The 15,955-nt window shown below is 46.4% G+C and overlaps 1 protein-coding gene across 3 annotated transcripts in view; it reads left to right on the top strand.

Moving 5' to 3' along the window:
* The window catches only part of erbin (erbb2 interacting protein), a 272,303-nt gene that overhangs the window by 134,775 nt on the left and 121,573 nt on the right, over window positions 1–15,955 (top strand). For all 3 annotated transcript variants that reach the window (XM_055631977.1, XM_055631965.1, XM_055631973.1), the window contains exon 4: window positions 8,879–8,957. In XM_055631977.1, the coding sequence (XP_055487952.1) occupies window positions 8,879–8,957 (79 nt within the window). The remainder of the gene's footprint in view (window positions 1–8,878; window positions 8,958–15,955) is intronic.

The raw sequence follows: 15,955 nt of genomic DNA, 5'->3' as shown, positions 1-15,955 counted from the left end.
GGAGAACGTACATACTCCGTACAGACCGCACCCATTGTCAGGATTAAACCCGGTCTGTGGCGCTGTAAGGCAGCAACTCTACTGCTGCACAACAGTCCCACCCTGAAATCTTTTCTACCTTGAATAACCCTCTCTGCACTAACTTAAAACGAAGCTTCGATATGCTTGTTATTGCTTGCTGTTCTTCCTTGCTGAAGGTTCAAAAAACAAAAGCACAGTTGCAGGTGAGAAGGTATTGTTTATAAAAATAACAGTTAAGGGCCTGTCCCACTTACGGGATTTTTTCGGTGACTGCCGGCACCCGTCATAGTTGCAGCAGGTGGCCAAAAGTTTTCAACATGTTGAAAATTGGGTGCACACCAGGTTTGCTAAAGGAAAGGTGAAAGTACTGGAGTAACTCAACAAGCCAGGCATCATCTCTGGGGAACATGGATGAGCAACATTTTGGGTTGGGACCTTTCCTCTGACGTAAAAATAGTTGGTTTAGGAAGGAACTGCAGATACGATATGATATGATTGAACTTTATTAATCCCAGGAGGGAAATTGATCTGTTAACAGTCATAGAAACACACAAACTGGATTACACCGAAGATAGAAACATAGAAATAGCTGCAGAAGGAGGCCATTCGACCCTTCGAGTCAGCACCGTCATTCAATATGAACATGGCTGATCATCCAAAATCAGTACCTCGTTCTGGCTTTTAACCCCATATCCCTTGTTTCCATTAGCCCTAAGAGCTAAATCTAACTCTCTTGCAAACATCCAGTGAATTGGCCTCCACTGCCTTCTGTGGCAGAGAATTCCACACATTCACAACTCTCTGTGTGAAAACGTTTTTCCTCATCTCAATCTTAGATGGCTTACTTCCGCCTCTATGTTCTTAAACTGTGACCCCTGGTTCTGGACTCCCCCGACATTGGGAAAGTTTTTCCTGCATCTAGATCAAAGTGCTGGCATGCCAGCTAGTCAGGTTTCAGGTATTTAGTTTAGTTTAGAGATTCAGCGCAGAAACGGGCCCTTCGACCCACCAAGTCCAAGCTGACCATCGATCCCCACACATTAACATTATCGTACTACTGGGAAAATTTGACACATACACCAAGCCAATTAACCTACAAACCTGTGCATCTTTGGAGTGTGGGAGGAAACCGAAGATCTCGGAGAAAACCCACGCAGGTCACGGGGAGAACGTGCAAACAATCGTACAGACAGCACCCATAACCCGGGTCTCTGGTGCTGCATTCGCTGTAAGGCAGCAACTCTACCACTGCGCCACCGTGCCATATGTAAAGAAGAATGTAACTGAAGCAAGAGAGGCAGATGCAACCTTTCCTGGGTCATTGGTACCGGCTGATTTGTAAAAATAGTTGGTTTCGAATCCTTGCAGTAGGTAGATAGGGTGTTCAAAAAGGCCTTTGGCACGATGGCCGCCTTCTATTGAGCATAGATGTTGGGAGGTCATGTTGCAGTTGTATAAGACGTTGGTGAGACTGTATTGTGTTCAGTTCTGGGCACCGTATTATAGGTAAGATATCAACAAGCTGGAAAGGGGACAGAGAAGATTTACGAGGATGTTGCTAGGACTCGAGGGTCTGAGCTATAGGGAGAGGTTGAGTAGGCTGGGTCTCTTTTCGTTAGAGCGCAGGAGGATGAGAGAGGTGTATAAAATCATGAGAGGAATAGATCGGGTGGACGCACAGTCTCTTGCCCAGAGTCGGTGAATCGAGGACCAGAGGACATAGGTTTAAGGTGAAGGGGGATAAGATTTAATGGGAATCTTTTCACACAAAGGGCGGTGGGTGTATGGAACAAGCTGCTGGAGGGGATAGTTGAGGCAGGGACCATCCCAGCATTTGAGAAATAGACAGGTGCATGGATAGGACAAGTTTGTCGGGATATGGACCAAATGCGGGCAGGCAGGACTAGCTGGGACATGTTGGGCTGAAGGACCTGTTTCCACACTGTGTCACTCTGACTACACATAGCAGTTAAGGTAAACATAATCATGCTACTGTTCACAGTTAGGTTTAGTAGTCTGCTCAGGGCTGCAATGACAGCCATGCTCTGAGTCTCTTCAAATAGAAAACTAATATTGGGGAGAAAAATTTAGGTCATCTGCAAACTGATCTTGAGTAACTTAATTAATTTAGAAGAAGTATGTGAACATTAATGCTTTATTTAAATTATATAAAGCATTCAGATAACAATTAAAAGTTTTGCCTACAAATTTACATTAAATTTGCTTGTTTCTTAATGTACTTCTCGACTAAATTCTCTTGATATTTCCTGGTGATGCTCTTGTATAATATTTTGTCAAACCCTTTGCATAAACAGCGCAACACTAGGTGAAAGGCAGCCATCCATAGAAAAGTACAGCGTCGGAATACGGGGGCGCTGTCTGTGTGGAGTTTGTACGTTCTCCCTGTGACCACATCTGTTTTCTCCGGGTGCTCCTGTTTCCTTCCACATGCCAAAGACATGCAGATTTGTCGGTTGTGCGGGAAAGAGCTGCAGATGCTGGTTTAAGTCAAAGATAGACACAAAATGCTGGAGTAACTCTAGAGGGACAGGCAGCATCTCTGGAGAGATGGAATGGGTGACGTTTCTGAAGAAAGGTCTCGGCCCGAAACGTCACTCGTTCCTTTTCTCCAAAGATGCTGCCTGACCCGCTGAGTTCCTCCAGCGTTTTATGTCAATCAGATTTGTCGATTAATTGGCTTTAGTAAATTGTGTAGGATGCAGAAGTGGGATAAAGGGCCTAATTCACGACCTTTTTTACCCGTGGACATTTTTCATCATGCTAGAAAAAACGCCCCGACCTACTTGATGCCACGAGTACCTACGACTAGCATCACAGCCTGCCTACGACCTCCTACGACCTCGTGGCGACCATGCTGCGAGTATGAGTCAAGGGCAAACTCGGCAGAGGTGGTGAATTAGGTCGTGAAAGTTGGACAGGGGCTTAACATGGAACTAGTGCATGGGTGCGCGATGGTTGGCGTAGATTTGGTGACTCAAAGAGCCTCTTTACACGCTGCATCTCGTTTATTGGGGAAAAAAACACAATGTTCTTACCGAACAAGATGCCAAGCTAATCTAATCTAATCGATTGAACATAATTTCCAAAGGATTGATACCCAGAGAATGGGGGAAATGATAGTTTAGCTTAGTTTAGAGATACAGCACGGAATCAGGCACTTCCACCCACTGAGTCCACGTCGGCCAGCGATCAAACCCGCACACTAAAGGGCCTGTCCCACTTGGGCGTCATTTGCGTGTCACGCAGATGGAGCGCGAAGATTTTGAACATCCCAAAATCTTGGGGCGCCGTGCAGGACCGGCGCATCACTGCCTATGTCACCACGCACCGTGCGCGCATCACGTTGTGCTTCGTGACGCGTACATGATGTCGCGTAAATGACACGCAAATTACGTCTAAACGGGGACAGGCCCTGAACACTATCGTGCACACAGCGGACAATTTCCAACGAACCTACAAACCTGTGCGTCTTTGGAGTGTGGGACGAAAACGGAGCAGCTGGAGAAAATACCCACGCGGTCACGGAGACCGTACAGTCTCCGTACAGACAGCACCCGTAGTCAGGATCGAACCCAGGTCTCTTGCGCTGTAAGGCAGCAACTCTACCGCTGCACCAACCAAGTTGGTTTCCAGTGAATCTCCGAATAACATTGCAGCATTGTTGCTTGGTACTCGTTTGAAGAACTGAAGCTTTGAATGAATAAGCAGGTCCTTTTATTAGGAAGATCTATTGATATTTCCACGGCTACTTCATAAATACATAAAAAGAGAAATGATATCCACGATCTTTATTCCACCACAGACGGGTTGAAGCAATAGTTCAGCATCTTTGTCTAGCTGTTAATTGGATTATATTTTTAAAGCTGTGGTATTATAAGAGTATAATGTCCCCTCTTAAGAAGGAACAGAATGATTAATACACTTCAGGGATTATTATCTGTTGAGCACATGTATCGGACTTGCAATTTAAAATGAAGTGCTGTGCTCATATTTTACATGGGCCGGAAGACATAGGAGCAGAGGTAGGCCATTCAGCCCATCAAGTCTATTCTGTCATTCAGTCATGGCTGATCTATTTTTTCCTCTCAGCTGCATTCTCCCGCCTTCTCCTCAGAACCATTGACATCTCTACCAATCAAGAACCTAACAATCTCTGCCTTAAAAATGCCCAATGTCTTGGCCTCCACTGCCATCCGTGGCAATGAATTACACAGGTCCCCAACACACTCTGGCTGGAAATTCCTCCACAAATCCATTTTGAAGGTACATCCTTTTACTCGGAGGTTGTGCCCTTTGGTCCAAGACTTTTACACGACTCGGAACATCCTCTCCACATCCACGCTATCCAGGCCTTTCATTATTCAGTATGGTTTCAATGAGATCACCCCACCTCATCTTTCTAAACTCAGATGGAAACTCTACTCTGCAATTTGTGCCTCTAGTTTGCATCAAGGAATTGGTTGCTTTGCAAATATGTGTTAGAAACATAGAAACATCGAAAATAGGTGCAGGAGTAGGCCATTCGGCCCTTCGAGCCTGCACCGCCATTCAATGTGATCATGGCTGATCATCCAACTCAGCATCCTGTACCTGCCTTCTCTCCATACCCCCTGATCCCTTTAGCCACAAGGGCCATATCTATCTTCCTCTTAAATATAGCCAATGAACTGGCCTCAACTACCTTCTGTGGCAAAGAATGCCACAGACTCACCACTCTCTATGTAAAAAATGATTTTCTCATCTCGGTCCGAAAAGACTTCCCCCTTATCCTTAAACTGTGACCCCTTGTTCTGGACTCCCCCAACATCGGGAATAATCTTCCTACATCCAGCCTGTCCAACCCCTTAAGAATTTTGTAAGTTTCTATAAGATTCCCCCTCAATCTTCTAAATTCTAGCGAGTACAAGCCGAGCCCATCCAGTCTTTCTTCATATGAAAGTCCTGACATCCCAGGAATCAGTCTGGTGAACCTTCTCTGTACTCCCTCTATGGCAAGAATGTCTTTCTTCACATAAACATGTTTCTGGTAGACAGAAATGCTGGAGAAACTCAGCGGGTGAGGCAGCATCTATGGAGCGAAGGAAATAGGCAAGTGGGACAGGACCTGAACACTGTCGAGCACACAACGCACTAGGGGTGTCATCTGTACGCAGTGTGCACTTTCTTCCTGTGACCGTGTGAGTTTTCTCCAGGTGCTCTGGTTTCCTCACACATTCTAAAGACGTGTTGGTTTGTAGGTTAAATGTTTTCTGTAAATTGCCCCTAGTGTCTAGGATAGAACTAGTGTATGGGAGCTTGTTCGTTGGCATGGACTCGATGGGCCAAAGGACCTGTTTCCACTCAGTATCTCTAAACTAAATCAGACATGTCCACGATGATGCTTCCTATAAGAGAATCAATCGCTTAGCTCCACAATTACAAGGTGTCGTTCAACCGTGTGATGGATGGTGGGAAGAAGCTGTTCTTAAACCCGTGTGGGTTTTCTCCGGGTGCTCCGGTTTCCTCCCAAGCTCCAAAGACATGCAGGTTCGTAGGTTAATTGGCTTTGGTAAAGATTGTAAATTGTCCCTTGTGTATAGGATGGTGTTAATGTGTGGGGATCGCTGGTCGGCGTGGACTCGGTAGGCCAAAAGGCCTGTTTCCGTGCTGGATCTCTAAATGAAACTACAGTCATAATAGCAGTGTTCCATGTAAGGCAATCATTTCTGCATCTTCTCCTGTCCAGCACAAACCTGCTATTTTGTGGTACAAATGCAGCCTTGGCCTAGCCAATATTTTATGGTAACTGCCATGCTTTTATCTTAACCGGCCCAGCGAACAAAAAATATCCATGGTGCAAGTTACCGCCATACCTGTGTTGCCACCTCCAGGGTCCCTGGCCTTGTACAACAAGATTCCTCTGTTCCTCAATATTCCATTGGGCCCTTCCATTCACAGTATATGCCACGTTTAAGGCGTAGGAGCAGATTTAGGCCATTCAGCCCATCGAGTCCACTCTGCCATTCGTAAACTACCAAATACCTCAATGGTGATCCTTGAATTATCCTTAATCGGTCTTTGCTGGCTTTACCTTGCACTAAACGTTATTCCCTTATCATGTATCTGTACACTGCGAATGGCTCGATTATAATCATGTATTGTCTTTCTGCTGACTGGATCATAGAAACATAGAAACTAGGTGCAGGAGTAGGCCATTCGGCCCTTCGAGCCTGCACCGCCATTCAATATGATCATGGCTGATCATCCAACTCAGTATCCCGTACCTGCCTTCTCTCCATACCCCCTGATCCCCTTAGCCACAAGGGCCACATCTAACTCCCTCTTAAATATAGCCAATGAACTGGCCTCAACTACCCTCTGTGGCAGAGAGTTCCAGAGATTCACCACTCTTCGGATCGGACGCAACAAAAGCTTTTCACTGTACCTCGGTACACGTGACAATAAACTAAACTGAAACGGAATTTGATCGTGGCTGATCTATCTTTCCCTCGCAACCCCATTCTCCTGCCGTCTCTCCATAACCCCTGACACCCCCACTCATCTAGAACTTGTCAGTCTCCGCTTTAAAATAGCCAAGTGCCTTAGCCTCTCCAGTCATCTGTGGCAATGAATTCCACAGATTCACCATCCTCTGGCGAAAGAAATTCCAGTTATTAATCTTTCCAAATTTCATTACCTCTCACTTACCAGAATTAAATTCCATCTGCCATTGCTCAGCCCATTTAACCAACTGATGAAGTAGTGTCAATTAACTTTCATCCAAGCCATTATACTGGTGAGCACAGTTGCTTTTGTACATGTGGTTAAACTTTCAAGTTTAAAGAGACCTCAGCGAGTTTGGAGATCCTCAGATTCCATACCATGGAGGTATGTTGGGAGGAACTGAGAGAACATACCCATGACGTGGTTCCTTCACCACATTGTGATTCTAGTAAGTCCAGCATTTAGAACAGTGCCTAGTTTTAGTTCAGATATATACAGCGTGGAAACAGGCCCTTCGGCCCACCAAATCCTCACTGCGAGAATGTTGCCGCGACTCAAGGGTCTGGGGTACAGGGAGAGGTTGAGTGGGCTGGGACTCTATTCCTTGGAGCGCAGGAGGATGAACCTAAAGAGGTGTATAAAATCAGAATAGATAGGGTAGATGCACAGAGTCTCTTGCCCAAAGTAGGGCAACCGAGAATCAGAGGACATAGGCTTAAGGTAAAGGGGGGGGGGAAGATTTAATGGGAATCTGAGGGGTAACTTTTTCACACAATGGGTGGTGGGTGTATGGAACAAGCTGCCAGAGGAGGTAGTTGAGGCTGGGACTATAGCAACGTTTATGAAACAGTTGGACAGGTACATGGATAGGACAGGGTTCGAGGGATATGGGCCAAACACGGGCAGGTTGGACTAATGTAGCTGGGACATTTTAGCCAGTATAGGCAAGTTGGGCTAAAGGGCCTGTTTCCCTGACTATGACCAGCGACCCCTGCACACGATCCTACACACATTAGCAGTAATTTATAATTCGACAATAGACAATAGGTGCGGGATTAGGCCATTCGGCCCCTCGAGCCAGCACCACCATTCACTGTGATCATGGCTGATCATCCACAATCAGTACCCCGTTCCTGCCTTCTCCCCATATCCCTTGACTCCGCTATCTTTAAGAGCTCTATCTAACTCTCTCTTGATAGCATTCAAAGAATTGGCCCCCACTGCCTTTTGAGGCAGAGAATTCCACAGATTCACAACTCTCTGGGTGAAAAAGTTTTTCCTCACCTCTGTACTAAATGGCCTCCCCTTATTCTTAAACTGTGGCCCCTGGTTCTGCACTCCTCCAACATCCGGAACATGTTTCCTGCCTCTTGCGTGTCCAATCCCTTAATAATCTTATTTGTTTCAATAAGATCCCCTCACATCCTTCTGAATTCCAGAGTGTACAAGCCCAGTCACTTCATTCTTTCAACATATGACAGTCCCGTCATCCCGGGAATTAACCTGGTAAACCTACGCTGCACTCCTTCAATAGCAAGAATGTCTTTCCTCAAACTTGGAGACCAAAACTGCACACAATACTCCAGGTGTGGTCTCATTAGGGCCCTGTACCTAGCCAATTCACCTACAAACCTGGATGTCTTTGGAGTGTGGGAGGAAACCAGAGCCCCTGGAGAAAACCCACGCAGGTCACGGGGAGAGCGTACAAACTCTGTGCAGACATCCGTAGTCGGGATTGAACCCGTGTCTCGGGCGCTGTAAGGCGACAACTCTACCGCTGCACCACCCAGTGGGGTCGATCAGGGCAAGGTTTTAAATCAACTCCGGTAATGATATTACATGCTCCACTGAGCCCCTGGAGAAAACCCACGCAGGTCACCTTGTGTGTTCCAATTTATTTATGATCAAGATTTTTCAATCGGAATTAATGAAAAGAGAATCTTAAATTATTTGTGCATTGGCTGTGAAATGAGGATGTCGGGTAAAATACCTGTCGTTCTTTCCCATTTCTTCCATGGTTTGAAATGTTGCAGTTGAATAAGATGTGTGTGTGTGTGGGAATATTACATACACACACACACACACACACACACACACACAAACACACACACACACACACACACACACACACACACACACACACACACACACACACACACACACACACTCACAAATACAAATTTAAGTGTGACACTAAACATTATTTTCTTGTTTATTATTATTTACAGTGTACTATGTTTACATATTCTGTTGTGCTGCAGCAAGGAAGAATGTCTGGGACACATGACAATAAAACACTCTTGACACTTGACTAATAATCGCACATAATTAACAAATCTTCTCTCTCTTTCAGGAATCCAAGAATTTCCAGAAAATATCAAGAACTGCAAGTTCCTTTCTGTGGTTGAGGCCAGTGTGAATCCGATTTCAAAGTAAGTTCCCCCTTGTCTACTCCCCCCTGTATTAATCTCTGTTTGTGTTGGCATTTTATTTGACGCTGGCATGGAATTCTGGCAAAGCTGGCTGATTTGTTTAGCAGTTATTTTAGTTCCTTGCACTCTGCTCCATTTACTTGTCACCTCTTCAAAGCTCTTCCATCCTTGGCACAAAGTTGAAATCTGTGATGTGGCGTGAAAATCAAGAGAAATGTTATCTTTCCATTGGTTTGTATACCATGGTGCTTGCATCATTGGGGTGGCACGGTGGCGCAGCGCTAGGGTTGTTGCCATACAGCGGCAGAGACCCGGGTTCGTGGAATTCTTGGCCGCAGGAGGGTGTGGAGGCCAAGTCAGTGGATATATTTAAGGCAGAGATAGATTCTTGATTAGTACAGGTGTCAGGGGTTATGGGGAGAATGCTGTTAGGAGGGAGAGATAGATCAACCATGATTGAATGGCGGAGTAGAGTGGATGGGCCGAATGGCCTAATTGTACTCCAATCACTTTTGACCTTATGATTCGATCCTGACTACGGGTGCTGTCTGCACAGAATTCGATTTTGACCAGCAGCTCCGGTTTCATCCCTTGTTCTAAAGTTGGTTGGAAGGTTTTGCTAAAAAAATTGTACATTTCCCTTCATGTGTAGGATGGTGTTGGTGTGTAGGAATCGCTGATCGGCGCAGATGTGGTGGGTCGAAGGGCTTGTTTCCCCCACTATATCTCTAAAACTAAAAACTAAAACTAAGGTGGTTCTTGACTGTGTAAAACAGGTAAGGGATGAACTGGGCAGACAGGTTCAGCAGCTGAATTGGGATAACTTCAGTTACAAGATGGATAGAAAAATAACAACATTCCAAGGATATGTTCACAGATAAATCAAGGCAATTTATTTTGTTAAGTTTTGTTAAGCTAATATATGAAAAGGAAATATATTGGTTAGTGAATGTTAGTAAGTAAAGAGGTTCTTCTGCAGTCGTATAGGGCTCTGGTGAGACCACATCTGGAGTATTGTGTACAGTTTTGGTCTCCCAATTTGAGGAAGGACATCCTTGTGATTGAGGCAGTGCAGCGTAGGTTCACGAGATTGATCCCTGGGATGGTGGGACTGTCATATGAGGAAAGATTGAAAAGACTAGGCTTGTATTCACTGGAGTTCAGAAGGATGAGGGGGAATCTTATAGAAACATATAAAATTATAAAAGGACTGGACCGGGGGGGCCACAGTCTTAGAATAAAGGTGAGGCCATTTAAGACTGAGGTGAGAAAAAACTTTTTAGCCCAGAGAGTTGTGAATTAGTGGAATTCCCTGCCACGGAGTGCAGTGGCGGCCAAATCACTGGATGGATTTAAGAGAGAGTTAGATAGAGCTCTAGGGGCTAGTGGAATCAAGGGATATGGGGAGAAGGCAGGCACGGGTTATTGATTGGGGACGATCAGCCATGATCACAATGAATGGCGGTGCTGGCTTGAAGGGCTGAATGGCCTCCTCCTGCACCTATTTTCTATGTTTCTATGAATGAGGATATTTTCAAGTATATACTTTAAAAGGAAGGAAAGCAAGAGATTAATTATTAAGTTTGAACCTGTGATACATTGTTAATATTTTAATGGAGAATAGCTGTTTATGTGTTGGTTAAACTCAATAATTGTGTGTGAGCACCAGAGCCTGTGAAGGATATGAAGGAGTATGGGGTGATTCAGCAGCTTCATAAAGAAAGACAAGTGTCTGGTGAAGTATGTATGAAGGACACAGTAACACAAAATGCCAGATTCAGATTCAGATTCAGATTCAATTTTAATTGTCATTGTCAGTGTACAGTACAGAGACAACGAAATGCATTTAGCATCGCCCTGGAAGAGCGACATAGCAAATGATTTGAATAAATAATAATAAGTGTCTGGGGGGGGGGGGGGTGGTGATTGGCAGTCACCGAGGTACGTTGTTGAGTAGAGTGACAGCCGCCGGAAAGAAGCTGTTCCTCGACCTGCTGGTCCGGCAACGGAGAGACCTGTAGCGCCTCCCGGATGGTAGGAGGGTAAACAGTCCATGGTTGGGGTGAGAGCAGTCCTTGGCGATGCTGAGCGCCCTCCGCAGACAACGCTTGCTTTGGACAGACTCAATGGAGGGGAGCGAGGAACCGGTGATGCGTTGGGCAATTTTCACCACCCTCTGCAATGCCTTCCGGTCGGAGACAGAGCAGTTGCCATACCATACTGTGATACAGTTGGTAAGGATGCTCTCGATGGTGCAGCGGTAGAAGTTCACCAGGATCTGAGGAGACAGATGGACCTTCTTCAGTCTCCTCAGGAAGAAGAGACGCTGGTGAGCCTTCTTGATCAGAGTTGAGGTATTGTGGGTCCAAGAGAGGTCATCGGAGATGTTGACTCCCAGGAACCTGAAGGTAGAAACACGTTCCACCTCCGTCCCGTTAATGTGGATGGGGGTGTGCGTGCCGCCTCTGGACTTCCTGAAGTCTACAATGAGCTCCTTGGTCTTCTTGGAGTTAAGGGCCAGGTTGTTGTCAGCGCACCATGCTGCTAAGTGCTGGACCTCCTCCCTGTAGGCCAGCTCATCGTTGTTGCTAATGAGGCCAATCACCATTGTATCATCTGCATACTTGATGATGGTGTTAGTACCATGTACAGGTGTGCAGTCATAGGTGAAGAGGGAGTAGAGGAGGGGGCTCAGCACACAGCCCTGTGGAACGCCGGTGTTCAGGGTGAGGGTTGAAGAGGTGTGCTTGTCTAACCTCACAGACTATGGTCTGTTGGTTAGAAAGTCCAGTATCCAGTTGCAGAGGGAGGGGTCGATGCCCAGGTTACCGAGTTTGGTGATCAGTTTTGATGGAATAATGGTGTTGAATGCTGAGCTGTAATCGATGAACGGCATTCTTACATAAGTGTCTCTGTTGTCGAGGTGGGAGAGGGCGGAGTGAAGTGCCGTTGAGATGGCATCATCCGTACTCCTGTTCTTGCGGTAGGCGAACTGATAGGGATCCAGTGTGGGGGGTAGGCAGCTTTTGAGGTGTGCCAGGACCAGCCTCTCAAAGCACTTGGTGATGATGGGGGTAAGTGCAACTGGGCGGAAGTCGTTGAGGCTTGCCGCAGTGGAGTGTTTTGGCACTGGCACGATGGAGGTGATTTTAAGGCAAGTGGGGACAACTGCTTGGGTAAGTGACAGGTTGAAGATGTCAGTCCAGACGTCTGTCAGCTGCGCACCACAGGCACTGAGCAAGCGCCTGGGGACGCCAGAGTAACTTAACGGGCCAGGCAGCATCTCTGGAGAGAAGGAGTGGGCGATGTTTCGGTTCAAGACCATTCTTCAGACGGAGAGCCAGGGGAGAGGGAGAAATAGATATATGGAAGGGTAAGGTGTGAAAAGGAGAGATCAAAGCGGAGAGTAATTGTAGAATAGGTCATTGTTAGCAAGGGGAAGGGTGACAACGAAGCATACAATGTAAAATTTAATCAGGAGGACAGTCGGACTGGTCAGAGAACTGGGTTGGGGGAGGGAGAGAGAGAGATGGAGAGAAAGAAAGCAAGGGTCACTGTAAGTTAGATAAGTCAATAGTCATACTGAAGGTAGACCCAAAAAGCTGGAGTAACTCAGCGGGAGAGGCAGCATCTCTGGAGAGAAGGAATAGTCATACCATGTGTATGAAGGAACTGCAGATGTATGTTTGTAATGTTCCCTGTTGTGACTAGCACAATGAATTCACGTCCACCAATGTGTAAGATAAGTTTAATCTGCTGTGACTGAAACTTCCAGTAGGTCATTTGACCTCAGTCACGAGGCACAGTTACATTTGTCAGCTTCTGCTTTTGGCCTCAAGGGGCACTGGCATTTACATTAGATATTACATTACAAATTCCATTCTATCAATCAATGATAGTACATTACAAATACATCACAAGGTTTGAACCAAAATATAGGCACAAAATGCTGGATCATTCCTTCTCTCCAGAAATGCTGCCTGTCCCGCTGAGTTGCTCCAGCATTTTGTGTCTATCGATAATCATACCGCTGGGGTGTAAGCTGCCCAAGCGAAATATGCACAAAGCTTGTACACGCTAGAATTTAGAAGATTGAGGGGGGATCTTATAGAAACTTACAAAATTCTTCAAGTCAAGTCAAGTTTATTTGTCACATACACATACGAGATGTGCAGTGAAATGAAAGTGGCAATGCTCGCGGACTTTTGTGCAAAAGACAAACAACAAAACAACCAAACAAATTATAAACACAATCATAACACACATATTCTTTTACATAATAAATAATGGAAGGAAAAACGTTCTGTAGAGTTAGTCCCTGGTGAGATAGGCGTTTACAGTCCGAATTGCCTTTGGGAAGAAACTCCTTCTCAACCTCTCCGTTCTCACTGCATGGCAACGGAGGCGTTTGCCTGACCGTAGCGGCTGGAACAGTCCGTTGCAGAGGTGGAAGAGGTCTCTCATGATTTTGTTTGCTCTGGAGTTGCACCTCCTGTTGTATAGTTCCTGCAGGGGGGTGAGTGAAGTTCCCATAGTGCGTTCGGCCGAACGCACTACTCTCTGCAGAGCCTTCTTGTCCTTGGCAGAGGGGTTGGACAGGCTAGATCGAAGAAGAGTGTTCCCGATGGTGGGGAAGTCCAGAACTAGGGGTCACAGCTTAAGGATAAGAGGGAAGTCGTTTAGGACCGAGATGAGAAAATCATTTTTTACACAGAGAGTGGTGAATCTGTGGAATTCTCTGCCACAGAAGGTAGTTGAGGCCAGTTCATTGGCTATATTTAAGAGGGGGTTAGATGTGGCCCTTGTGGCTAAAGGGATCAGGGGGTATGGAGAGAAGGCAGGGATGGGATATTGATTTGGATGATCAGCCATGATCATATCAAATGGCGGTGCAGGCTCGAAGGGCCGAATGGCCTACTCCTGCACCTATTTTCTATGTAATAATAATAATAATAATAATATCTTTTATTGTCATTGCACGTCAGTGCAACGAGATTTAGTGTGCTGCTTCCAACCGATGAAAAAGAAAAGTAAAATAAATAAATAAGCTGTGTGTCGTGACCATCTGAGGGAGACAGTCCAGGGGGGGGTGGGGGGTACTCAGCAGGGCCGGTTCAGAGCCGCTATAGCTCTGGGAATGAAGCTGTTTCTGAGTCTGGAGGTTCGGGCGTAGAAGGCCTTGTAGCATCTGCCGGAAGGAAGTAGTTCGAACAGTCCATTACAAGGGTGTGAGGAGTCTTTATGGATGCTGACAGCCTTCCTGAGGCACCGTGTGTGGTAGATGCCCTCCAAGGCTGGTAGCTGTGTCTCAATAATCCTCTGCGCTCTGTGGACGACGCGCTGAAGAGCTCTCCTCTCCGCCTCCGTGCAGCTGAGATCCCACACAGAGATGCCATACGTTAATATGCTCTCTGTGGTGCAGCGGTAGAACGTTGTCAGCAGCTGTTGGGGCAGACCAGTCTTTTTTAATGTCCTCAGGAAGAACAGTCGTTGCTGTGCCTTCTTGACCAGCGCAGCGGTGTTGGTGGACCATGTGAGGTCCTCTGAAATGTGAGTGCCCAGAAACTTAAAGCTGGACACTCTCTCCCCGTAAATGGAGATTGGGGCGTATTCTCCATTATGGGACCTGCTGAAGTCAATAATCAGCTCCTTGGTCTTGGAGGTGTTTAGTGACAAGTTGTTACGTGTGCACCAGTCCGCCAGGTTCTGCACCTCCGCTCTGTATTTTGTTTCATCACCGTTGGTGATCAGCCCAATCACTGTTGTGTCGTCTGCAAACTTCACGATGGTGTTGGTGTCGAATGCAGGAACACAGTCGTGAGTGAAGAGGGAGTAGAGCATGGGGCTTAGTACACAGCCCTGTGGTGTGCCGGTGCTCAGGGTGATAGTGGAGGACACGTGCGGGCCCAGTCTCACTGCCTGCGGTCGCTCCGTCAGAAAGTTTAGGATCCAATCGCTATGTCTATGTTTCTATGAGGTGCTGTTCCTCCAGTTTGTCTTGGCCCTCACTCTGACGGTGGAGGAGGCCCAGGAGATGTTCTTGGTTACTGTTCACTTCTTGAGATCCCTCAGGATAAAGCAGCTCACAGCCTGCGGGAAGAACTGGCCGAACTCCAAGCATTGGGAGAGACGACCGTATCAGTCTCAGGGCATCTTGCACTAAGGAGCTTGTCTTGAAGCATCTTGTCCTCTCCAACAAAATGTTGGAAGACTGCCGGCAGATTTATCTGAACTATCTAACTTCATTGTTCACTGATGCAAAACGTGATTGTCCTTGCCAACTCTCCGTGAGATCCTTCCACCTCTCCGCCTGGGCAACATTCGCTCACTTGTTTTCATTACTCTTGCAACTGAAGTGAAAACTTCCTGCTTCGAGTCATCACACATTCCACAAGTACTGCTCTGCATTATTTTAGATTGGGTTTTCACACGTTGAAATAGAATCCGCATATAGACAATAGGTGCAGGAGGAGGTCATTCGGCCCTTCGAGCCTGCACCGCCATTCAGTGTGATCGTGGCTCTGACCCACTGAGTACTTCCAGTGCTATTTTTTGCACAAAATTCCAGCATAACCTGAAGTAACCTGGATTTAAGAGAGAGTTAGATAGAGCTCTAGGGGCTAGCGGAGTCAAGGGATATGGGGAGAAGGCAGGCACAGGTTATTGATCGGGGACGATCAGCCATGATCACAACGAAGGGCCAAATGGCCTCCTCCTGCACCTATTTTCTATGTTTCTATGATCATCCACAATCAGTAACCCGTGCCTGCCTGCCCTCCCCATATCCCTTGACTCCACTAGCCCCTGGAGCTCTAACTAACTCTCTTTTAAATTCATCCAGTGATTTGGCCTCCACTGCCCTCTGTGGCAGGGAATTCCACAAATTCACAACTCTCTGGATAAAATGTTTTTTCTCATCTCAGTTTTAAATGGTCTCCCCTTTATTCTTAGACTGTGGCCCCTGGTTCTGGACTCGCCCAACATTGGGAACAGTTTTC

This window comes from Leucoraja erinacea, chromosome 3, assembly GCF_028641065.1.
Source record: "Leucoraja erinacea ecotype New England chromosome 3, Leri_hhj_1, whole genome shotgun sequence".
Lineage (NCBI taxonomy): Eukaryota > Metazoa > Chordata > Chondrichthyes > Rajiformes > Rajidae > Leucoraja > Leucoraja erinaceus.
Note: the sequence above shows the minus strand (reverse complement) of the source record. Positions and strands in the feature narration are given on the sequence as shown.